The 26,500-nt window shown below is 46.6% G+C and overlaps 1 protein-coding gene across 8 annotated transcripts in view; it reads left to right on the top strand.

Moving 5' to 3' along the window:
- LOC135090606 (uncharacterized) overlaps positions 1–26,500 on the top strand; it is a 239,621-nt gene that overhangs the window by 94,611 nt on the left and 118,510 nt on the right. For 5 of the 8 annotated variants that reach the window (XR_010262055.1, XR_010262056.1, XM_063987514.1 and 2 more), the window contains exon 3: positions 18,740–18,779. Coding sequence is in view for 3 of the 8 variants with exons in the window: in XM_063987514.1 (XP_063843584.1) it covers positions 18,740–18,779 (40 nt within the window). In the remaining 5 variants the exon portion in view is untranslated. Of the gene's footprint in view, positions 1–11,099; positions 12,299–18,739; positions 18,780–26,500 lie in introns of those variants that run through there. The other 3 variants (XR_010262053.1, XR_010262054.1, XR_010262057.1) reach the window with 3 other exon arrangements.

Raw genomic sequence — 26,500 nt, 5'->3', positions numbered from 1 at the left:
CTTGTAGTTTCTGATCCTTAATGATACGCGTTGCGTCCTCTTCGTTCCCCATACTTCTGTTCCCAAAGGAGACTCACTCTCGCCGTCTGTCTCTCCTGCAGGGCTGAGGCAGGAGCAGGACGCCCACGCACGCTGCTTCGTAAAGTATTTGCACAGCGCACGACCTGGCGAGTTTGAATACTGCTCAGGTCACCATCCCCGGAAGTAAAAACTAGAGGCCCTTCCAGTGTGGCTGAGGAACTTATAGGTACAGACTCTCTCTCTCTCTCTCTCTCTCTCTCTCTCTCTCTCTCTCTCTCTCTCTCTCTCTCTCTCTCTCTCTCTCTCTCTCTCTCTCTCTCTCTCTCTCTCTCTTCCGTGCGCGTCAAGGACACATGCTTATATCTCACTCACTTTAGTTCAGAGTGGCACCCACTTTAGCGGCACTCTCTGCTATAAGCACAGGTGCCGGAAACGCCACCCTTGAAATGACTGATATCCTGAGAGCTTTTCCAGTTATCTCTCGGCCTGGACGCGAGGCAGACGGCTCTACTTTGATGTGTAAGGCCCCAGGCAGCTCGATACATGAAAGGCAGTGGAAGTAAGAGCCTACAGTACTTCATGTAGAAAAATATGCCTCACCCAGGATTGTGGAGCGGACGCACGAAAAGGTTACACACACACACACACACACACACACACACACACACACACACACACACACACACACACACACACACACACACACACACACACACACACACACACACACACACACACACACACACACACACACACACACACACACTAATACAGTAGATCTTAATACCGATTTATCCATGAGTAAGACGTGATTTTTTTTTTCGGTCAAACATTCCGTTTATTGAGCAGTCTATTAGTTGAAACCCAGTGCCAAAGAAGCCTTAACACACACACACACACACACACACACACACACACACACACACACACACACACACACACACACACACACACACACACACACACACACACACACACACACACACACACACCTCACAACCCTTTCTTCCCACCGCCCATCCACACTCGCATAATCACCTTAAGGGTCTGATAGATGAATGTCCTTGTCGGCTTTAAGTTTATCAGGCCATGGAATTAATAGGGAAATTAATGTACACTGGGCACTATCCCTGGAATACATGTGGCAGCGTCTGAGGGAGGCCAGGTGGGAGTGTCCTGAAGAGAAAGTATCTGGCGGTGTCCACAATCAAGGGGACACGGGTTAAGGTGTCCCACGCTTAAGGGCGGCAAGGGGCAGGTCGGCGCGGGGCTTGTTACGGCGGGTGTCGAGTGGTTTATGTGGTGAGGGAGAGATAGCGGGCCATGTACCTACAGTCAAAGGATAACTGCTTCATTTTTTCACTGATAACTCTTATCTGTATTCGTGTAGCATAATAAATGGATTCTCCGCCTCTCGCCTCCGCCGCCGCCACTCTTGCAAGGCTCCGGCTACACGTAAACACTCCATCTTAAGCTTGCGATACCATCTCTCCTTTGATTTTTCTCTGCTTTTTTATTGTATTTCTTGGTGTGGTTTGAGTGAATGCCGTTTGGGTTTGTGTTAGGGAGGAAGATGACACGGAGATGATTGGCAAGAGTCCTTTGCAACGATGTGCTTCTTGTTCTTGTCTTTGTCGTTATCTCTTTGCGTCTCCTTCTTTGCGAAATTTTCTCTCTCTCTCTCTCTCTCTCTCTCTCTCTCTCTCTCTCTCTCTCTCTCTCTCTCTCTCTCTCTCTCTCTCTCTCTCTCTCTCTAGTATCCTTCAGGACGCCCCAGCATCCTCCTCCTGATCCCCCCGGTGACCTTTCGTGGCTCTGTCACCGCGCCGCCTTGTTTTATGCGCCTCAGGACCGGTTTTGCATCGCGGCTACAGTTTCACTTATTCCTCCATTGATTCAGTAATTGCCTGAATTCTTTCGCTTTGTGGTTGTGAACTTGAAAAATCGCTAATGCATTCAAGTGGTGGGTGGAGGGATTTTATCGTTTTGTTAATAAATTGCGAGTTTGGTGCAGATGAAAGATACTTGTGTGTGCGTGTGTGTGTGTGTGTGTGTGTGTGTGTGTGTGTGTGTGTGTGTGTGTGTGTGTGTGTGTGTGTGTGTGTGTGTGTGTGTGTGCGTGCGTGCGTGTGCGTGTTTTTTGTTTAGTGAAGGGCTCCTGCTGGTAGTGGTGATGAGAGGAAGGAAGCAGGTCCCTCGGCAGCAGTGTTTGGTGATGCAAGATCGCAGGCGGAGGTAAGGAGGAGGAGGAGGAGTGGAGGGAGAGGCGGTGGAGTGGGCGGTGATGAGTGAGGGGCAGTGAGAGGCGGATGAGTGGGGCGGGATAAGGCAGGAAGGTGGAGTGTTGAGACCGCGCCCTCGCCTGCCCGAGTGGCAAGCCAGACGTGAAACATTTAAGCTTTGCGAAGGCGGCGTGGCGTGGCGTGCTGTGGTGTGGTGTGGGGTGCCCTCTTCCTCCCTCATCCTGATGTGTCTGGCGTTGCTGGGGGTCGCTGCTCCTCTCCACCACCTCCTCCTCCTCCTCCTCCTCCTCCTCCTCCTCCTCCTCCTCGTCCTCCTCCCCCAGCACTTAAAACGACGCAGAAAAACACTCCGAAAGGCAGCTGTGAGGCGGCTATAAACCAGACGTGTAAAATAAGAGCAATGAGACACCTTTAAGCAATTACGAAAGCCGGGAAATTGAGCTTAGAATCCAATACAAGATTTCTACCTTAGCACACCTGATTCTTACTTTTCCGTCGGGAGAATGGTTCCGTGGTTCGTGGCCCCGTGAGTCTCGTGGCCTGAGTGGAGGAGTGACTTCTTCGCCGCCAAGCAAAAGCAAGGAAAGTGGCGGAAAAAAGACATAAAGAATGTGAGGGGTGGAGGGAGCAGGGAGGTGCATGGAGTAGCTTCGGGCAGGACTGAGCCAGGAAAGTCATGATAGGCTTATCTGAGACAAGAGAAACGCATTTAGCCTGATCTCCCCTTACTGTCTTTACTGCTCTCTCTCTCTCTCTCTCTCTCTCTCTCTCTCTCTCTCTCTCTCTCTCTCTCTCTCTCTCTCTCTCTCTCTCTCTCTCTCTCTCTCTCTCTCTCTCTCTCTCTCTCTAAGGCACCCTTTTCTCCGTGACTTCATGTAAAACCACCACCTTTACCACCACCTTTACCACCACCACCACCACCACTTTCACCGTCAGGAGGGGAGCACCGCAGTGGGAGGCGCAGAAGGTCACGTGCTACTGTCGCTTTGATCATCATCATTCTAATACCTAATTACGATTTTTGTCTAATGGTACGAAAGAGTCGGGCGAGCACCACACAGGCGGAGATCACGGAGCCACGGATCAAATGCTAACCTTTTTTTCCCCCACATCAATTACACACTCTGAATGGCTTATGAATATTGCAATTATATCCAGAACATATGAGCCATTGTTATCCACCTCCGGAAAAAAAGAGGACTCTGTCAGAAAAATGTTTGCTTGTGAAAGAGATCGTATTTGCCAGTAAATTAAGCATACTTTTGTCTACGGAGAAGTATATATTCATGTACCGGACGGCTGACCTGAAACTCTAATTTTTTTTTTTTTTTTCATGAGCAACTAATTGACTGAAAGTAAATTGGCATCCATATAGAGTTTCACGAGGGGAAAATGATTTGTAAGAATAAAAACCCTTATGCATATGAACAAAAAATGGGTAGTCATTTTTAATCGCATTCTATTGTATCTCTTAATTGCAATGGAATTGAGTGAGAGTAAATTATTATTTGAAATTTGACTTTGAATGACATGTATTTGTCTTTGTGTTCTGTGTGTTACCTGAGATACGTGTGTGTGTGTGGTGTGTGTGTGTGTATGTGTGTGTGTGTGTGTGTGTGTAAATTTTGGTTACTTATAAAACACCTATTCATATTAAGCAGAACAATATCATGTCTTAATATTCCACTCTGCTTTCTCCTAATTCCTGATCCAATGCTTGTTAATATACATTCACCCATGAATAAGACGTGTTTGGTGTTTCGCAGCTTGCAGGGGACTCATGATTTGTTTAAGTTTAGCCCATGAATCATTAAATATATTGAACGGTTTATTGGTTGAAATCCAGAGAGAGACCTTAACACACACACACACACACACACACACACACACACACACACACACACACACACACACACACACACACACGCACGGTCCTCCTCTCTGGATATAAATGACGTAAGTGTTCAGATTCTACCCCTCACCTGTGCTCAAGGTAGGCAGGACTATAAAGGGTTGAAGCTTACGACCTCACGAAGCGATTAGTCTTTGTTAAGGACACGATTCGATTCCTTATTCCTTGTCAAGCTTGGTGTTGGTGTGCGCGAGATACTTCATGCTAGACTGTGTGTGTTGTTTGAATCTCTCTCTCTCTCTCTCTCTCTCTCTCTCTCTCTCTCTCTCTCTCTCTCCTCTCTCTCTCTCTCTCTCTCTCTCTCTCTCTCTCTCTCTCTCTCTCGTTAGTCTACATCCTCCTCCTCTTCCTCCTCCTTCACCACTCACCTCCAACCCTTCTCACCCCACTCACTCTTACCTCCTCCTCCTCCTCCTCCTCCTCCTCCTCCTCCTCCTCCTCCTCCCTCCTCACCCTCCTCTCCTCCTCCTCCTCCTCCTCTCCCTCCGCCCACTCCGCACTCCCTTCCATTACAAGCTTTGTTCAGTATCTCTCCTCCTTCTCCCGTATTTTACTTCAGCTTGCCTTTGCTCAAGCTTCTTTTTTTATTCTCTCTCTCTTTCTCTCTCTCTCTCTCTCTCTCTCTCTCTCTCTCTCTCTCTCTCTCTCTCTCTCTCTCTTGCACACACACACACACACTCTACACTTCTTGCTCATGTCCACGTCACTCATCCATCTGCAACTGTCCATCCTGATTTCCTAACTTCAATTCCAGTCGTCTTTTCTCTTTGATCATCTTTCATCATACGAGTTCTCTTCTTTCTTTCTTTCTTTTTTTTATTCTATTCATTATTCACCGCTGCCTCTTTCACTCCCACTCTGAGTCACCCACGTTGAAATAAAAAGGCTGAAGCTCACATCCCAGCTAATGCATCTTCATATCTAACTCATCTAGTTGTCTGTATTAAAATAACCCAATTTCTGGCAGCTGTTCTTCCACGAGGCTTATTAATGGAGACAGGCTGTGCGGTGCGTGAGGGAGGGGACGGAACTAGCCTGGCTGATGTGGTGTTGTGTGCTCAGACTAGAAGAAGAGAAAGAAGAGCTGGAAAAGGAGAGGGTGAAAGGAGGAGGAGGATGAGGAGGAGGAGGGCTGTGAGGGAGCAGGGAATAATTGCTAACGAAGGGGATGTAGAGGAAATGAGGCAATTTAGATGGAGGGTCATCACCACCTCGGTTTTAAGAGATGGAATGACTGAATTACACCACTCAGACCGAGGCCGCACCGTCCACACACACGTCCCAAGACTAAAGAAAGACCAACGCTACTCACTGAAACACCCACAGCCATTTATTCACTAACAATCACCACCTGAACGATGCATTCTGCTTTAAAACGCTTTAGATTCACCCCTAGAATAATGCATTGAGATATAGAGCGCTCGGGATAAAAGAAAACGAGATGGAGACGTTCCTATTTCGAACACCAGATGGCTTTCGCGTGGTTGGTGACTCCCATGTCTGATGCTCCCTCCCCCCCGTCCTCCCTCAACCTCCCCCGCGTTCCACCTTCCCCCTCCAGTCCCCCCAGCGGCTGTCGGGGGGAGGGTGAGGGTCGGGGACAGCTGTGTGAAGGGTAACGTGGTCCTTTAGTACTTTAGAAAGCTGCCGCCTCATCCTTTGCTGTCTGTCTGGCTGTTCAATTTTTTATTTATTTATTTTTTTTATCTTGTCAGAATCTCAGGTTTTCATAGTTGGTAATCTGCATTGTTCGTCTATTTTCGTGTTAAGGTGAGGTTTGTTTTGGGTGGTGTTACTTAGTGGGGAGATGACTGTGGAGGGGTCAATGGGAGGATCTCTTCATTATTTGGTGAGTGACAGTCATGCAAATAGTAGTCGTGAATTCGCTGACAGTTGTTTAGTTACTCCACACGAACACACACACACACACACACACACACACACACAGCAACCGTGTAGTGTGAGAGGAAGGTGAAAGCAGAGAAGATGACTGAAAAAAAGGGAGAAGGAGGAAGACGAGGAGCAGAAGAAGAAGAAGAAGGAGGAGGAAGATGAGGACAAACTTTTACGGTAGGGGAGACGACGAATAAAATGAACAAGAGGAAAGACTGAAAGAGAACGTGGACAAAAAAGCAGGAAGAGAGAGAGAGAGAGAGAGAGAGAGAGAGAGAGAGAGAGAGAGAGAGAGAGAGAGAGAGAGAGAGAGAGAGATCACGTAGCAGCAACATCCCAGCAGCATCCCACACAACACACACCCTCCTACTCAACACACACCACCACCACTACCACCACCATAACTACCACCATCGCCAACACCACCACCACCACCACCACCACCACCCAGCCACCGCCACCCCACCGCCGTTCTCTGTTCTTCCTTGCAGCTAAACTAAAGATGTTAATTACGTAGATCAGATTATCGGGCGGCATAATCGTGGAGATAAGGCTAATTAGGAGGCTGTCATCAGTGCCGTCACCCACCCGGCCACAACACGCGGTAATTGGCCCTTAATGAAGCGGTAAACAAGGTTCCATCTCGCGTCTGAGGGGACAGCTTCCTAAGTTGTATATGCTCAACCAACCTCACATGAGATGCTCTTAATTAGTGGCCAGGGAGGAGGAGGAAGGAAGGAGCGAGAGAGAGAGAGAGAGAGAGAGAGAGAGAGAGAGAGAGAGAGAGAGAGAGAGTAATAACAGGAGAGGCGATGAAGGACGTAAGGGAGATAATGAAGTGTATAGGAAAGGGCGGCGAAAGGGAAGGAGATGAAGCTCAGAAGACGAGTGACGAACCGTGATGGAGACCCGTTAAATGTAAAAAGACTGGAAAAAGGAGAGAAAACTAATAAATAATGAGATAAAGATGAGAAACGAGAGAGCGGCAACCACAAGCATATAAAAAAAGCATACGAGAAGCCGAGAGATGATAACTCACAGAAGCAAGTTAAGCGCAAAAACACAACGAAAACAAACGAAAACACACACACACACACACACACACACACACACACACACACACACAGGGGTCTTATATGTGTGTGTGGGTGGATGGATAGATTCTAATTATATTCCTTCCCAAGTTTACAAAAGGTCAGTAGCCAGGATTTGGGTTTTAATCATGTATTTTTATGACATTTTACAGTTTTTATTCAGCCTGAGGACGCGGGGTGAGGGTGGTGTCTGCGGGAACTTAATACATCCAAGTCTCCTATGATTACACCTCCTCAACCAGTTCCTCTCGCCGGCAATGAGGTTCAGTCAGCCACATCGACCTCATCCATCACCCGCCAAAGCACTCGGATCCCACCTCCTCCTCTTCTCCCTCAGCCTGAACACTCACTTTCTTCTTCACCCACCTGTTACTCATCACCCATAGTTTTTGTTACTCTCACCTGCCAAAACACTCTGATTATTCTTCCTTCTTCCCTTTCTCAGGCTGAACACTCATCTTTTTCACTCACTATTACTCATCACCCATACCTTTTGTTACTTTTACTCGCCAAAACATTCAGATTATTTCTTCTCCTCGGGTTGAACACTCGTCGTTTTCACCCAATGAACATCCACTTGCTGGTACCTCCTTTCACCCACACTCATCCACCGCACTCATCCACAACACTCATCCACTCGCCACCCCGCCACCCCATCAGCACCACGTCCACCAATTCACGTATCGTATCCTTTCCCTTGTTTGTATTTTTATGTATTCCAGCGGGCGCGTGGCAATTTCGGGACTCGACTATAGTTGGCAATTACACGCAATTACCCTCGTGCCCTCCCGGTGTCACCCACAGGTCACCCTAACGCTATTTCCTCCCGCCGTGCTATCCGCTCCTCGTCAATTTATTCGTCAAGGGAAGGATGTTGTATTAGTGACGTGTGGGCGTGTGTAGGCGTGTGTGGGCGTCTCATCTGCCCTGTTGCTCCTCGACGTTGACCAGGGGGTGTGCTGGATTTTGTCTCTTGTCATCTTCGTCAACAAACTGTTTGCATTTTTTGTGTGATTTCTCGATTTTTGCTTCAATAAGTTCTTACTTAAGTGATCTCTTCGTTTCGTTTTCTCTGCCTCGTCCAGGGTGAAAGGTGTGAGTGCTTTAAAATTTTCCCCAAATTTACGTTCTTTTAAAGGTGAAAATTAAGAAAAGGAGACAGCTCTCCGCATCGATTTTCAGAAAAGCTCATAAAAATTAAAGCATTTTTGTTTATGATTGTTTATAATGACGCTATTCTTTCTTTGGGTTAGAATATCGGATATGGAGTGTTCTTGGGATTCTTATTTTAGGAGGAAAGATATTATGAGAACCGTAACGAGTGCCATCTCGTATTTTTTTTTTTCAGTATATAAATAAATAAATAAAATACTGGAAAAGTATTAGAATGTTTTAAGGTACTACGATGTGTTATCTAACTTCCTATGGTAAAGTATTAAAACATTTAAAGATGTTTGGATATCATCTAAGCTTTCTCTGGGCAAGTATACGCCCTCTCACGCCTGAACCAGGTGCAAAGGTCAACACACAGCGGCTGTCGCTACCGTAACTTTTTTTCCCTCGATGAGTGACAGAAGGTGACAGAAGGTAACGAGCAGCGAGGGTTGGGCTGAACTCACTAAGGACTCACAACCCAGTATTTTTATTCCCTCGGTAGCGACTCGTTCTATTTAGGGCGAGTCTAAAGGCGATGGTCTATCTCGCTAATCAGACCAAGCTGCCAATGGGTTAGTGGCTGATGTTTACCGGCGACAGGTGCTGAGACGCCCGTGGTTTACACCGGGTAGATGGCGTCGTTAGCTTGTTAACTTGTAAGGCCTGTGAGATGCTGCTGCCGGGGAGTCATGAGTGGAGAGTCATGTGGAGGGAGTCAGTGAGCCAGGAAGAGAGGGAGGGAGTGAGGGTGGGAGAGAGGGAGGGAAGGAGGAAGTGGAGGCAGGTGGTCGCTTCACTCTCTCTCCCTCCTGCTGTTGCTGCTTTTACCCAGCTCCGCTCTGCTGCCGACGCCAAGTGGAGGTCGCACGCACCTGTTCCACCTCCTCCACATCACGCCACACCACCACCACTACCACTGTCAGCCCAGCCACACTACCACCATCACCCACACGTGCACACCACAAAACCACACAGGTACACTATAGACACCACACCACCACCACCACCACCTCTACTATTATTACCAGTACAGCCACACTACCACCATCACCGCCACATCCACACCTCACCACTTCACTACACCATCAGACAACCATTGGGCCACACTGCCACCGTCACCACCATATCCACACACAACACCACACTGCTACATCACCACAGACACTACCACCAGCACCACAGACAGTCACTCTACCACTGCCAGCACCACACCGCTACATCACCACTCTCAGCATTATCGCCCCTCCCTCAATTATATGAAACGAAGCAAACCTGAGATAATTCCTCACATGTGTGTAAAAAAAATATATATAAAGAAATATTTATTCCTTTCTTTATAAGAGGATTTGAAACGAGGCATATTTGTTATCGTTCTCTTATTTTATCAATCTATTTATCTGGATGCTTTTGTATTTTATTTATTGATCCGGATTGCTTTTGAAACTAATCTTCGCTTCTAGAAACGAACGAAAGGAAGTGTTGGAAATAAAGAATAAAACATTAAAAGAAACGAAAAAAAATTAAAAAAAACTCTACCTGAACTATAATAATACAAAATATATACAAAAAAAGCTTTAATTATTGGGTAGGGAAAGTAAGATTACTCGCTGCATTTCACCAGGTCGGCTCGGCGCGTCGGTCCAAATTGGTGTGTTTAGCAGAGGGTCGTCGGTGGACTTGGTGATTAGTTGACCTTCCTCATCATAATCCCCGTCTATTTCTGACCCTAATCACCCGCCTAATTGACCAATAAAAACACGACCAGAGCAACTCCGGGACTCGCATCACCTGCCTCTAATTACGCTTCCCTCCACCCTTTCCTCCGCCCCTCCAACCCTCCACCCCTTCCCCTCCCCCTCCCTCGATTTGTAATTTTGTGTAGTGATGTATTTTTTCCTTATATTTCGCTTTGTTCTTCTTTTGTTTTAATTGAATTAGTTTTTTTTTTTCCCCGTGTGTGTGCCAGTACTGTGAACGGTGTCTGTTTTGTGTCTGTCTGTTTATTGTCTCCTGCCGTCTTTCCTTCTTTATCCCGGTTTGTTTCATTTGCAAATAGATGTGTGTTATTTTTATCTTTCATATTCTGACTGTTCTCCAATCTCCCCTTACCTCTCTCCCTCCTACTCCTTTCCTTCCTCCTCCTCCTCCTCCTCCTCCCTGCGTCTCTCTCTCTCTCTCTCTCTCTCTCTCTCTCTCTCTCTCTCTCTCTCTCTCTCTCTCTCTCTCTCTCTCTCTCCCCTCCTCTCCCTTCCCTCCAAGCCATACACCATCTCTCCTCGCAAACTCTGTTATCGGCTATTCGTTTTTGAATCCTCCCGTTGCCAGTTGTGTGTGTGTCCATCCTTCACTGGTCCCTCTCTGTGTGTGTTTGTTCTCTCCTGCCCCTCGTCCCTTCATCCTCTCCATGCAACCTCGTCCATCTTCTCTCTCAAGCGCCTTTACATTTGGAGATCATTCAGTGCCCTCTCCCTCGTTCCATTCTGTCTTCCTCCTCTTCCTCCTGTTCCTCCTCCCTGTGATATACCTGCATCCTCTTCTCGTCCCCCTCTTCCTCCTCCCTCTCCATCCCTTCATCTTTTCCAGTCGGACCCTCCCTTCCTATCCTGTCTTCCGTCCCTTCCTCCTGCCGTCTCTTCCTCCCACTCTCGTGTGCTGACCCTGACTGGCGTCATGCAATCAAACAATCATAGTGTCACTTTGTTGGGACCGCGGGTGATGGATGCTCGGGCGTGGCGGCGGGCGGCGGGGCTGACGGCGCTATGAATGCCTGCTTAGTGGACTCACAATCCCGCCCCTTCTGCTCTATCTGGCGCACCTGCACCCCCATCCATTATCTGAGATTTATGTACTATTAACCTTAGCAGCCCGAGAGGTACGAAGGCGCATGTTTATTTTTTTAAATCTTGGCTCACAAATGTTGTTCACTCAGAGGGATGGTCTTTCTTTCTCTCTCCATTTCTTTTTTTTTTTGTCCTTTCTCTTTCTCTTTCTCTCCCTCCTACTCCTCCACCTCCTCCTCTCTGTGTTCATTCCATCAAGGCTACTTGAGAAGAGTGTAATGGAGAGACGTTGCACTCCATCCCCCCGGACAGACAACCCAGGGGGAGGGGGAGATGGACCAGCAGGGGTGAGGAGGAGGAGGAGGAGGAGGAGGAGGAGGAGGAGGAGGAGGAGGAGGAGGAGGAGGTCGGTCCGTGTGAGGTATCGCGTCTTCAACCATCAACATGCGCTGAATGCCGCCGCTCCATGCCCTGCCAATTATTCACATTTCTTCGTCTGCACTATTTATTTAGAGTATGTAGTGGAGCAGATTAAGGGTAGCGACCATGGGAAACCCAGCTATTTATGCTACGCCCGCCGTGAATTTGGAGCAATATCTTGTTTCTCATTTCATTTGGCAGAATTATTGCAGTTATTAAATTCCTGATGATACGATTCCCGGCAGGAGCGAGTCAGAATCAGATGAAAAGCGCGCACTTGTTTCAGCCTCGCCGCGGCCCCAGCACGGGCGGCCTGAACGCTCCCCTCTGCAAGTGAACGTTCGTTTCTGCTTCTGTGATTGGACATTCTAAATGCCAATTTACCAGCTAATGGTCATTCCTGCCATCCTTTTACTAAGTGAGAAAACTGTTCGTGTTCCTGAGCAAGGGAGTGGCGGTCGCTTCTGCTCGGGTACTGGCGTCTCTCTCTCTCTCTCTCTCTCTCTCTCTCTCTCTGAGGGGAGATGTGCAGCGAGGAGTGTCACAAAGTGTGTGCCCCGCTGTGTTCCTCAGCTAAGTGGCGGGGACGCCTCGCTGACCACCTTCACCTCCTCCTCCTCCTCCTCCTCCTCCTATTCCACGTCCTCCCAGCAGCCGGAGGTTAGCGCGCTGCCCGACACACGCCAGGGAGCGCGGCGGATAAAAGACCGGACGGACATGCACGGCAGCGGCAGGACAGAGGCGGAGTCAATAACACTCACACCGACGGATTAGGTGCAGGTATTGTTATGTGATTGCTTTCTTGGTGGCATTGGCTGAGAGAGAGAGAGAGAGAGAGAGAGAGAGAGAGAGAGAGAGAGAGAGAGAGAGAGAGAGGTCCAGCCTGCCTTAGGTAAAGTTTGGTCGGTCATGTGTATACTCCGACTAACTCGCTTTAAGTCCATTTAAACTTGTGCCTTTGGTCTGTAACGACGTTAGGCCACTTTTACGGTTCCCATTAGCGTCAATTTAATCTTCACAGAAATATTAAAGTCTTTTACATTTTGATGGTTATAATGGAGTTATGCTTTTTTTATTGATGCCAGCAAAGGGGAGAGAGAAAATTCTTTTGTTTATCTCTTTTAAGGATGCAGAGAGTTTTTTTTTTATCCCCCCCTCTCTCTCTCTCTCTCCGTCAGTGTTGTGTGTGTGTGTGTGTGTGTGTGTGTGTGTGTGTGTTTGTGTGTAGCGTTTACCTCGTGTGTTTGTTTGTGAGTTTCTCGTACTATTTATGTCACCTAACCGGATTTCGCTTCGTCTTCCAACAGTCTTGAAATAGACTTGAAAATATCACAGATTCAACTTCCACAACTTCCTCCCTCTTTTTTTGTCTCCCCTGTGAGAAGTCCTTGTTATTCTTTGACTGACTCGTTTCGCTTCGTTATTTTCTTATCATACGCCTGGAGTTTTGTTCTGGCACGTGATTGGTCATTAAAATAGTCTTTATTATTGATATTATCTTTGCTAGTTCAGTTGAAAAGGTTGGAATTGTGATCTGTACTGTGTTTTTTCGTGGTTATATTAGTGGAGTTGGTAGTCTCTCTCTCTCTCTCTCTCTCTCTCCTCTCTCTCTCTCTCTCTCTCTCCTCTCTCTCTCTCCTCTCTTCTCTCTCTCTCTCTCTCTCTCTCTCTCGTCTCTCTCTCTCCTCATCTTAGATACTATTTAACCTCGGAGGTGGTCCTCTCAGCCGCCTTGGTGAAGTGTCTGTCTGTCTGGGTGTCGGGCCCCACTACTTGAGACGCTGCGAGGTGGGCCAGACTGCCTCTCGCATCTGCTAATGTAACTACACCCATTAGCTCGCCACGCCTCCCTTGCTAACTACGGTACCGTCCTCCATTACCTTGGCTATCGTGTGGCCTCAACCAGCTGCTCTGAGCCTTCACCTGACTGACTGACTGACTGAGGGAGAGGGAAGGGCTACGAGAGATGGAAGGGTAGAGAAAGAGGCAGGGATGAGCAGGAGAGAGAGAGAGAGAGAGAGAGAGAGAGAGAGGAGAGAGAGAGAGAGAGAGAGAGAGAGAGAGAGACCTTTGACAGACAAGCAACAACAGGCAGGCAGCGACGAACACACACACACACACACACACACACACACACACACACACACACACACTGACAAAGCCTTAATGAGATCTGTGTAAATATAATCCAAACGTAAACACACACACACACACACACACACACACACACACACACACACACACACACACACACACACACACACACACACACATAATCTCTACCATCTTATTAGCAACCCCCCTCCTCCACAGTGCCTCCGAGGTGGTGGTCGGAGAATGACGACCATTTTTCAGCGTCTGTCTGTCGTTAATTTAATTTCTGTGAGCGCTGACTTGGTTTCCGGAGAGGAGTCAGCGTGTTGAAGGCATGGGGAGGAGCAGGGAGGCTTTGGGGAGGCCTTGGGGAGGTGTAGGAAAGGCTTGTGAGTCTCAGAGAAGCTTGTAGAGGAATGGTGATGCAGGGGAGTCTTGGTTAAGTGTATGGGTGTGTTGGAAGGGTTGTATAAGATATGGGAATGCATAGGGAAGCGGGAAGTGTGTGTGGGGAAGTGTGGGAAGGCATTGTGAAGTGTTGGGAAGTGTGGGGAAGTGTAGGTAGGCACTGGGAGGTGTGGGGATGTTTGGGGAAGTGTGAGAAGTGTTTTGATGTTGATGTGGTGGGGTATTGACTTTTGTGGCGATTTCTCTCTCTCTCTCTCTCTCTCTCTCTCTCTCTCTCTCTCTCTCTCTCTCTCTCTCTCTCTCTCTCTCTCTCTCTCTCTCTCTCTCTCTCTCTCTCTCTCTCTCTCCGTTATTTATTTACGTGTTTATTTATTTATCTAATGCGCCGCGTCCCTTCTCGCGTTCTTCCTCCCTTCCCTTTCCTCCTTCCCTTCCTTCCCCCTTCCCTTCCCTCTAATGTAATTTGTTCCTCCATAGGCTTCGTCCCGATAATCTCTGAATACTGCTTCGCTCACTTTAATGAAGCTGCTATCTAACACACGCCCTTCCTCCATCCTCCATCCTCCTCCTCCTCCTCCTCCTCCTCCTCCTCCTCCACACCCTTACCCTCCTCTTCCTCCACACCCTTACCCCTCCTCCTCCTCCTCCTCCTCCTTCTCTTACCCATGTCTTCCTTTCTTGGTCCCTCTTCTCTGTTGCCTTTTTATTTTTTCTCTCATCTTCGGGTTCACTTTCCTAAGGCTCGAGACAGAGTGAAGCTTTTTTCTTGCTATATTTTCGAGCTAATGAGTCATCTGTGAGATCGCTTCGCCACTTTTGACCGGCGAACCCTGGAGATCACAAATGAACATTGTAAATGCTAATAAGGCTTCTTGACCTGATAAAATGATCTAATTAGCGTGCCGTTAAGCCAATCCGACCCTTACGGATTTAACACATAAGGACCAATTTCCCCAAGTTAATGGACTCGTCATCCAATTATGGGACCTTGACCGAATGCCAAGAAAGTGCAGTCCATTTTACGTCGGCAGAATCATTATATCTCAATTTAGAGCCTTTGATTGTATCCTTTCGTGAAACATATGGATCTTTTTTCTCGTCTCTCTCTCTCTCTCTCTCTCTCTCTCTCTCTCTCTCTCTCTCTCTCTCTCTCTCTCTCTCTCTCTCTCTCTCTCTCTTCCTCTCTCTCTCTCTCTCTCTCCTCTCTCTCTCTCTCTCTCTCTCCCTGAAGGACTTAATGGCTTCCTCCTTCCTTTCTGCTAGAGACGTTGCTTAGGGAAGGCGCTACGGGGGGAGGATGGAGACAGGGAGGGTGGTATTGTGTGAGTGTGTGTGTGTGTGTGTGTGTGTGTGTGTGAGGGAGTACACTTAAGCTCTCACTAACCCACTTACACTCATTCTCTCACACACACACACACACACACACACACACACACACACACACACACACACACACACACACACAACAGCAATCACATACATCCAACACCTGTGAATGGGGTCATGATTACATCTGTGCTGCTTTGTACATGATCTCTCTCTCTCTCTCTCTCTCTCTCTCTCCTCTCTCTCTCTCCTCCTCTCTCTCTCTCTCCTCTCTCTCCTCTCTCATCTCTCTCTCTCTCTGACCATTCACAAATACAAAAAACACGGAGTACATTAACAAAAAAATCTACATAAACTCAATAAATAAAAGTAACGGGCGTCCATTCCTAAAAGTCTGGTGGCAAAACACGTGGCTTCTTTATCTTACATTTACTCGTACATCTTGCTGGTCACCTCGAGCCTACCACATGGCCCACTGATGCAGGAAGTCTTGATATCCTACACTACATAAGCGACTGGTGCCTCCCTCAACGCCTTGGCCTCGTATTGTGCTGGGAGCTTGGTGGCTTTGTAGTTTTATGTGCAGTGGTGTCTTGGTTGTCTTTCTGTTCGAGGGTAACGTGGATTTGTGTACTTGAGGCGTGATTGGTGTTTTCGTATTGTGATTTTGATGTTTACTGTGTTAAGGTGTGATGTGAAAGGAACACACACACGCACACACACAGACACACACACGTAGTAGTAGTAGTAGTAGTAGTAGTTAGTAGTAGTAGTAGTAGTAGTAGAAGTAGCAGCAGTAATAGTAGTAGTAATAGTCGTAGTACTTTACTGGCAACTTCTATAGACACAACTTCCAAAGAAATGCAGAAAAGGTATTATGTACTCATTCAAATTTAGTCAGTGTTAGATAAGACTGCGCACACACACACACACACACACACACACACACACACACACACACACACACACACACACACACACACACACAAGGACCTCATGTGTTCTCGCCCATGTGTGCTCATGTGATTAAGAAATTAGATCTGGCGTTGAGGGGCGGCGATAATGCCCAGGCGAGGTGCACTGATCCGGGGGTTAAGGAGGAACAAAAGTTGATTAAAGTGGAAGGGAAAGTAAAGGGCGGAAGAGAGGGAGATGCTCCTTCTCCGGAATAATTGGAGGAGAAAAATATATGATTCAGAGCGACGCAGTTTTTACCCTTTCGTATTTTATAGAGGGAGAAGGGAAGACGAATAAAGGAAAGCTAAATCTGCAGGCTAATGAGACAGAGGAACGCCAAGGGACACGAGGAGGGTCGCTCGCTGTGGTTATAATTCACTTCCTCCCTTGGACTGTGTCGCTGTATTAGACGACACACAACTTTTCAAGGCGTGGGGGGTTGGCTCCTGGTGTCCCCTCACGCTGCCCTTCCTTCCCTCTCGCTCGTAATCGATGTAATTTTTAGTTTTTCTTTCAACATCGCCTTTCTGTTTTCTATTCCTGTCTTCTATTTTTGTTTCTCTATTTCTGAGGCGATGCACAAGTTTCAGGTTTCATAAAGGTACACTTAAACTAGAAATAAGAAATTGGTGCTCAAATAGAGTGGCACATGAGTGGAATGGGTTCAGTAATCAGGTTGTTAGTGCCAAGTCAATGGGGAGCTTTAAAAGAAGATTAGATGAATTTATGGATAGGGATGATAGGTAGTTATAGGTAAAGGGACTGCCGCGTGTAGGCCTAATGGGTTTTTTCCCGGCTTCTATTATTATTTTCTTATGTTCCCAAGTCGTTATGGTGCATGTGAGCTGGTTATATCTCCTCACGCTTGCCTTTCTTCCTCCTTGTTGTTTGTGTATGGATTATTCTTTTCTGCTTACTAATTCCTGGTTCTGTTTATTAATGTATTCGCAAAGAGTTTTCATTGTTGGGCTATAGTGGCTCATAACCTCTCACTTGATCCTTTATTCATAGTTATTTTAGTTTTGTATTGATTTGATCCCCATTAGGAGGTTCAGGAGTTTTCTCTATGCTTATTTATTGTGTAATGCGTGCCCTTCTTGATGCTGTTGTGTCGTCTCAGAGGGACTACTTGAATTATTGCTTTTTTCTCCTCCTTATCTCCACATCCTTTACTAGAATCATCGTTTTATTCAGTGTTTTTAGATCCATCGCAAGCATGAAGGGGGATGCAAGTATTAATTATGCACTGCTTCTGGAAGTCTAGTGTATCTTTGGAATGTATTATTACTGTAAGATGAGTGTTGCATTACAGTAAAGACAAGTGGTTCCTTTTATTTTTCTTTCTTTTTCACGGCGCCTCAACGCAGCCAGTTGCAGATTCAGAATGTCGCTTTACTAACAAAACACCCAGTCACTGAAGGAAGCTCTCAATATTATAACCTAATCCACATTATAACCTAATCCACAGTCTTCATGCTGTTTAAATATAGTCTTAAGTAGTGTGAATACTGTCTACATAGTCATCCTGTCTATATATGACTTTCAGCTACATACTGTCTACATACATAGTTTAAATACAGCTTCAGATACATACATATAGTCTAAATACAGGCAGCATACTGTGTAAATACAGTCAACATACAGTCAGAGCACAGTTTACACACTCACATAGCATAGCACCGTCACCAGCTGTTCACTTCCACGTTTCTTTTAGCCTACACGAGCACCAGCACCACCACCATCACCAGGCTGCAGGTGTCGTCAGGTGCCTGCAGGTGGCGGCCTCAGGTGGTGGTGATCAGGTCTCAGGGTCTCCGGGCCATTGAATGCGGTGACCAATAGGAGTGAGAGTGTAATGGTGTGCAGGGCCGCTGGTGAGGGGATCTGGCGCCTCGTTATCATATCTTTCCCGAATCACCCCCTTTCAGATTCCCTTCAGCTTTTCCTCCCCTCACTTCCTCCTTCACTTCCCCTCACTTTTTCCTTCCCTTGTATCCTCGCAATTTTTCCTTCCTTTACTACCTCCTTCAGTGTCCTTTCAGCGTTTCCTTCCCTCGGTGTCCCCTCGGCTTTTCCTCCCCTCACTGTCCCCTCCGTGTCTCCTCTACGCCTCAGGATGTCTTTATTGTCTCCGTGTCCCCGTGGCTCCTGGAGGAAGTTCCTGCCTCTCTTTCCGCGGGCTGGGAGGGGAAGGCAGGATCGCAGCGTGGGGAGGCGGTGCTTGGCTTAAGGCGTGCGTGTAAAGTGTGTAAAGTGTTCACGTGTGTATATGTGTTTTTTTTATATAGTCTTGGCGAGAATATTCAATTTTATTTCAATCGCTAGCATAACAATTTCTCCTTCTGCTTTATTTTTGTGTACTGTATTTCGGTGTATTCTGAGATACATGTTTACTGTGTATTTAAGTCTGTGCCAACGTATCCGTCTCTCCCACAGATCCCGCCTCCCAGGGACACACTTGTGCACCTGTCAAGCGGTGAGTGTGACATGTTTATTGTTAGGCGCAGCTTGAGCGGCGAGGTGTGTCCTGTGTCTCGCCACCTGAGTGTCCCGAGTGGACCCTGAACGGCACAGGTGGCTCGGCACAGGTGAGGCGGAGCCCAGACAGGTGCTCAGGAGCGTTCAAGCTCTGGCACCTGTCACGTTGGTCTCCTGTGCATCAAAATAATATATGCTGATTCACAAATTAATTAATTTCGGTAATTCTGTTTCATTAATATAGGAACGCCGAGTTCCGTGCATTCCAAATGAAGCTATTCACATGAAACATGTTCATCATAATAATCCATGATTGGGTTAATTGCGTACTTTTTGTGTTCACAATCAGCATTAATGCCCACTAATTATGGGGCGCAGCGGTGGCCAGTCAGGGCGGGCGGGATCCGCGAGCTGTGCGTAACAAGAGACCAATCAATAATGGCTGTCACAAGATAAATACTCCAACATGATGGTCCCATCGGTCACCTTAACGTAAAGCTGTGTGTGTGTGTGTGTGTGTGTGTGTGTGTGTGTGTGTGTGTGTGTGTGTGTGTGTGTGTGTGTGTGTGTGTGTGTCTGTCTCTCTCTCTCTCTCTCTCTCTCTCTCTCTCTCTCTCTCTCTCTCTCTCTCTCTCTCTCTCTCTCTCTCTCTCTCTCTCTCTCTCTCTCTCTCTCTCTCTCTCTCTCTCTCTCTCTCTCTCTCTCTCTCTCTCTCTCACACACACACACACACACACACACACACACACACACACACACACACACACACACACACACACACACACACACACACGCACACACCTGCTGCCCCGTGTACAGGTGAGAGAAGGGACGGTAGTAGCGGAGCAGCTTTCGGCCACACCTGATCTGGGGATGCATTATACTAATTACCTGGGAAGCGAAGCACCTCAAAAGGTCTCTCGTTGCTGCTCAGGTAAACTCTAGACTGAAGTTCACCTGTTCTCGATGTTCACTAACTTTGCGCAGTCTGTTTTCTCTTGTTAGTTATTGAATTTCATGTTTTACCTTCATTATCACCTGTTCTTGGCTTCATCTGTAGACTTTAAGCGGAAATTCACCTGTTCTTAAAGTTCATTAATTCTGCTCAAGTGTCCTCATGCATTATTTATCTAATTTCACCTTTTCTCCACCTTCACCTGTTCATGGCCTCACCTTTCGTGGGGCTCACCTGTTCTTCTGGCAGGTGAACGATCACTACCTGTCGCCTAATTGGCCGGCGGTGCTCCAGTTTCCTGTTCCCCTTATCAGGTGTCCGTAATTGGTTTGCATGTTCACCACTTTAATGGTTTGTTATCGGTGTTTTGCATCGGGAAGTAGCCGCGTATAGCCCCGAGATTCGAGGCGAGGCCGGGGCTGGGTTAGGAAATACTGACGAGAATAGTCAAAATTAATCCAGTGTTTTCAAAGGATTTCACTACACAAGGAGATCAGTTTTTCTCCCATCCGCTGCACTTGGCCAAACTAGAGATTTTCCATTATTTCTGGCGTGGAAATAAGCTTAAAGTTAAGAGAAATAACATAAAAAGCACCAATTCGGAGATAATCCCTTGATAAATATTTTTCATGCAGGGAATCCTAAACCCACATCAGAGGCACCACCATTCACGCCTCAGCCACTCCGCTCCGCCACCAAGGCTTACTTTTGATGCTATTTCACAGGCAAACAATTCCGCGTGAAAATAACTCGGGTCGTACAAAGCCTTTAATGTATGATAGCATCTAATGAATATATAATTACACCACAGACACACTGTTGTTTGTATACAAATTAATGGTTTTCATGCAATACCTTCGAGGTGTTGCTTCTCTCATCACTCATTGTTCGTATCTTCTTCATCCTTACCCTTCATTATCCATCTTTCTTTATGCTAGTGTAGGCTATCACAAACAGCGTCGTGGGAGCTAACGTGGCTGCTGGTGCTTGTTCCTCCTTTGTTTTGCTTTGTGCGTGACATAAAAACACTGACGCTTTTCTCCTGCCTCTGTCCAGACTTTCAGGTGTGATGGGCTCCACCTGTGTGAAAATTGGTGGTATTAGGTCAGATAGAAACATGTGAAAAAAAAAAGAAAAAAGTCAGTATGCAGCACTTACGATCTCAGAGTTAAATAAGGTTAATTATCGAGATATCATGCAACCTATATTGAACTTTATTTAAGCGTTCTTACCTGTGCCAAAATTGTATATAGTGAAGTATGTGATTTTTGGAGAAAAAGATCAATTAAGATATTTAGTAAAGGGCATTTGTCCTCTTTAAGTTCCAACCTGTGTAAAAATGACAGGTAGTTTGCTTTGTAAAAATGTTTAAAAAGTTGTCAAGATCTTACGGTTGAGTGAGATAAGTTCGGGAGGTATTTTGTGACCTATATCAAGTTTTCTACTGAGTATGAACTGATAAAGAGATGCTCTATTTAAAACTTGCCGATGTGTAGCACTTAAAATCCTATGCTTGAATAAGACTAATTGTTGAGATATTTAGTTACCTACATTAAGTTTTCCTTCGAGGCTGAAGCGAAAAAATAGTCCAGTTAATTTTGCCTGCAAGTGCGATGACTCGGCTGAAGGTCTTGTACGTGTTGTATAAATTAAGAACTTCTGCGTATCTTACTGAATCAGACAATTACATTACGCCTTGGGAAATAGGGACTCCTTCTCACAGGTTACCATTATGAGGAGTATTACCAGGAAGAGAATGGTGGATGGGGAGGAGCCTTTGCCTTCACTATCCTGCATCATTTACTTGAGATTAGGGAGTGTAATTTCTTATGAACCTTTTTAGTTGAATGGTAATGCGTTTCTTTCATGCCAAATTGTTTATTCGTGTGGGTGAAAATGTAAGGGACATCAAGTTAGCTGTTTCTTATTCCTTTGTGTTCTTTTGCTTTTAAGATGTGACTAAATTTATACAATATTACCTTTTTTTCCCAATCTTTTCCGTAATCAACCTGATTTGTTATTCGTTTGCGTTCCTTTGTGTTCCTTTGGCTCTCCGTATGCAGGATTACTACACCACTGTAATCAACTTAAGATATGATAAAATGTATACAATATTACCTTTTCTCCATCGTCACTGTAATCAAACTTGTTATCCCTTTGAGCTCCTTGTGTTCCTTTGTGTTCCTTTGGCTCCCTGTACACAGCATTGCCACACCACTGTAATCAGCCTGACGTGTGTACATGTGTGTCAGTTGTGTGTACTTGGCGTCATGTACGTAGGTTCCTCCGCGTCTCTTACATTACGCCTCCCTCACCCTACCTGTCACACTGGACACTTTTTCACACCCATGCACCGTCCTTCACTCTCTCTCTCCCCTCACCCATGACCGATCGCCCTTCCTTTCCCCTCCTCGTAGTCTTAGTTGCTTCTGTTCTTCTCTCCTCCTCCTCCTCCTTCCACCCACTGCCGCCTCCTCCCCTCCCTCACTTCCTTTCCACTTCCCTTCATCTCCCTTATCTCCCTTTCGTCCTCTCATTTTGCCCTTTAGTTTCTCCTCAGCCACTCTCTGCCTTCCTTCCCCGTTGCCTCTTCCCCCTACACCCCTCCCAGCGCCCTTCCGTCACCCTTAAACTCTCATTTTGACCCTCTCCCCTCCTCCCCACTCCCAGTTTCACCCGCTGCACTCCCCCAGCCTCCCCCTCAGCACCCTGCCACCCTCCAGCCGAACCCCCGCCAGGCGTCACCCTTGCTATACTTATCTCAACTATCGCAAGATTGCTTAACAACTGGCGAGTTTGTAGTTAAAGAATCACTTAATTGGAGCAATACATCATCAGCTAATGGCGCTGGCTGCCACAGACTCTTCTTATTGCACGAGTTGCCCCAAATGTTGCACTCGAGTTTTTGGGAGAGATATGAGTTTAGGGCAAGTGAGGAGTGATGGGTGGAGGAAAGAGGAGGAGGAGGAGGAGGAGGAGGAGGAGGACGTGGAGGTGGAGGTGAAGGAAGAAGAGGAAGAAGAAAAGGAGAAGAAGAAAACGAATGATAAGAAGTAGGAGAAATGTTAGAAAAGAAGATAAATAGGAGCATGAAAAAGAAGATGACGAAGAAAAAGCCGAGGAACAATAAAATAAGTAGGAGAAACGGTAGGGAAAGAAGAAAAATGTAAATATGAAAAAGAATACGACGAAGAAGAATAAGCCGAAGAAAAAAGAGAACAAGAACAAAATGAACAAGAACACCGAAGGAGAAACAAAGAGCAACATAAAAAAAAAGAACAATTACGTAGGTGGATAGAAAGAAACAAGGAATAAGGAACATAAGGTACGAAGAGTGAGAAACAAAAGGACACACTAAATAAATAAAAGATAAATAAAAGAAAGTAGTGTAAATCACGAGAACCAAAGAAGAATCCGAATAAGATGTTTGTTATTTTTGCGTTGACATAACGACACGCGCTAATTAGCATTAAATTTATTAACTACACTTTGATATGTTTTCTTTATGTTCAATTAGACTTCATATAATATTCACCTCCTCCTCCTCCTCCTCCTCCTCCTCCTCCTCCTCCTCCTCCTCCTCCTCACTGATCCACCTAATTTTCAAAGGCATTCACTACATATATTTTTTTTTCTCCCCTCACTGGTCTCTCTCTCTCTCTCTCTCTCTCTCTCTCTCTCTCTCTCTCTCTCTCTCTCTCTCTCTCTCTCTCTCTCTCTCTCTCTCTCTCTCTCTCTCTCTCTCTCTCTCTCTCTCTCTCAAACATTTATCATTCTTATTTTGTTCCTTTATTTTTTTCTCGTAATTTTAGTTCATGGTTCCTTGTTTTGCTTCGTCACTGCCGCTTCTGGGTGTCCTCTCTCTCTCTCTCTCTCTCTCTCTCTCTCTCTCTCTCTCTCTCTCTCTCTCTCTCTCTCTCTCTCTCTCTCTTCCCCCCATTATCTCCATTGTAATTCTCATCTAAACTGCCATTTACGATTTTTTCATTCCCTGCTTTTCTTTTTACTCTCTCTCTCTCTCTCTCTCTCTCTCTCTCTCTCTCTCTCTCTCTCTCTCTCTCTCTCTCTCTCTCTCTCTCTCTCTCTCTCTCTCTCTCTCTCTCTCTCTCTCTCTCTCTCTCTCTCTCTCTCTCTCTAAAACACACACCTCTCACTTTCTCTCTCACCCCATGGCTATCCTTCACTTCACCTACTCTCTCTCTCCCTTCCCCTCTCTCCCCTCTCTCCCCTCTCTCCCTCCTCTCCCTCATCCTCTTATTCGCCCTGCCGTTTGGCTCTCACTTCCAGCCCCTCTTGCTCTCTACACAAATCTGTCTGTCTCTTTCCTCCTTGTTTACTCTGGATTCCTCACCGCTCAGGGAGATTGGTGATCCTACGTCGGCAGAGAGAGAGAGAGTGAGAGTCCACGCCCTTCTACGTTTCGACTCAGTGCTCTATATTATTTCTTTTTCCCTCCCCTGTACTCTTCTGTGTATTTCCCTCTGCCTCCAAAGTTTGCGTGCTTCATTTTTTGTTGCTGTCGCTTCGTTTTCTATTTTGCTTTTTTTAGGAGGTATGTTTTTTTTTTTTTTTTCGTGTGTGTTTTATTTATTGGTATTGTCGTTGTTTTATTTGTTGTCCTCGTTCGTGTTGTCCTCATCGGCCCGTCTCTCTGTGTGTGTGGATGGACTTATTCTCTCTCCTTCTTCTTGCTTGTTCGCGTTGTTCTTTTTCTTTTCGCCCTAATTCTATCCTCTTCTGTCCTTCTACCACTCCCCATTTTCTTCCTCCATGCACAGGGAAACAATAACGAAAAACAAGCGAGCCAATCTAAACTTTGGACAACTGACGAGAGACACATTTAAAACCTCTCTCCCACTCCACCCATTTCCATCGGGAAACAATGGGCTGACACGAACTTAGCAGAACTTAACTAAGCCCCTGAACCCTCCTCTTGACCCCTGCTCCTCCTCCTCCTCCTCCTCCTCCTCCTCCTCCTCCTCCTCCTCCTCCTCCTCCTCACCGCGTCTCCCCTCACCATGCTCCCTTAACTCTGCACTCTCCTTGACCCCCTTGCTTCTCTCCTCTCCTCTCCCCCGCGTTCCCTCTCCCCTCTCCGCTCTCCACTTGAACCCCCTGCCTCCACAGCGACGCTCAGGCCCTTTACACAAGTTCCAGGCCGGACCCCATGTTAATTCCACTGATGGAGGTCGAGACACGATGTTTCTAAAGCCAGTGTTTGCGCAACTAATACCTCCTGCAATTCTATATCCTCGACAAGTGAGGCGGAACAGAGCTGGCCGGGCCCCTTCAGGGAGGGTGAGGCTGAGCTCTTCATGTACTCCTTGGTAATTGCTGGGCAAATAGAATTATGCTTTTGGCTTCAAAGTGGTTCATTCTATTATGGAGCCGTAAGGGTTTTGTGTGTGTGTGTGTGTGTGTGTGTGTGTGTGTGTGTGTGTGTGTGTGTGTGTGTGTGTGTGTGTGTGTGTGTGTGTGTGTGTGTGTGTGTGTGTTATCACGTTATTGTCCACCTGACCCTTGAACCATTTGTTGATTACCTGAGACCCTCCGGACCTCCTAATGCTATCAATGCCTGCCTGCCGCGGCGCCTGCATGGCCCGCCCCGCCCCGGACAAGATTGAGATGTGAGTTACAGAATCTAAACTTTCTTAACATATAATTGAGTAAAAAAGTTGCAAGAGGTGTGCGTGTGTTCTCCCTTTGTCCGGCAGGGGAGGGCCGGGGGGTCTGCGGCGTGTGTATTGTGTTGGGGTGCACAGATGTTAAGGCGCTGTGCCGCTGGCTGCCTGTGTATTTTTTGTTTAGCGTTCCTCGTCCAGCTGAAAAAAAGGGGAAGTTTGTACATTTATTTTGGTATCAGGCGCACAGAAAACGGAGTTCGTGCCCTCCCAGCCAGGACTGTTTCGCTATACATACAGCGGCTCTCTTACTCCCTTGCTCTCTCTCTCTCACCTGCTTTGCTCCCCGCACCTGCAGCTTCGTGTGCACAGGTGAGGTTATGTGCACCATCGCACGCACACAAGTCTACACAATCAGCACACACGTACACGTAATTTAAAAATGTGAATGATGGCTTTTTTTTTTATTTGGCAAATGTAATTTTTCTCCCTCCCTCCTGAGTGACATTAAAGGAAAGACATACCCCGCCAGCATTGAATAAAGGGAAGCCAACCAATTTTATTTTTTTATACAGTAACGTTTGAATATTTATGGCCGCTGAATAACAATCCCTAATATATTTGCCGGAATACTTTTGTTACGGCAAGTCATTACGGAAAGACGAACGCACACACACACACACACACACACACACACACACACACACACACACACACACACACACACACACACACACACACACACACACACACACACACACACACACACACACACACACACACACACACTGGAGAACATCGTCTTTTTATTATTCTTGAAACTCTAGCATTGCAAACACATTTTTCCCACGCAAATGAATCCGGTTTGTCGATCTTTTCCTTCGCCTTAAAAAGATCCCAACAGGATGGGGTGTGGGGGACGTCGGGGGAAGATGGGGGGAGGTGGGGGAGTGTCGGTCCAGCGCCTGCGAGGTTAGATCTTCACATGTGCTTCTAATTAGGTGACTCTCATTACAAACTCATTAAAAATGTTTGTTTCATATCAGTATCCTGCGGGTGCTGGTTTTCTCTGTACATCGTCCTGATTCACTCGCTTGGGGACACCTTGGTTCTCTCTCTCTCTCTCTCTCTCTCTCTCTCTCT

This window comes from Scylla paramamosain, chromosome 35 (genome assembly GCF_035594125.1).
Source record: "Scylla paramamosain isolate STU-SP2022 chromosome 35, ASM3559412v1, whole genome shotgun sequence".
Classification (NCBI taxonomy): domain Eukaryota; kingdom Metazoa; phylum Arthropoda; class Malacostraca; order Decapoda; family Portunidae; genus Scylla; species Scylla paramamosain.
This window is presented reverse-complemented; position numbering and strand designations above follow the sequence as displayed.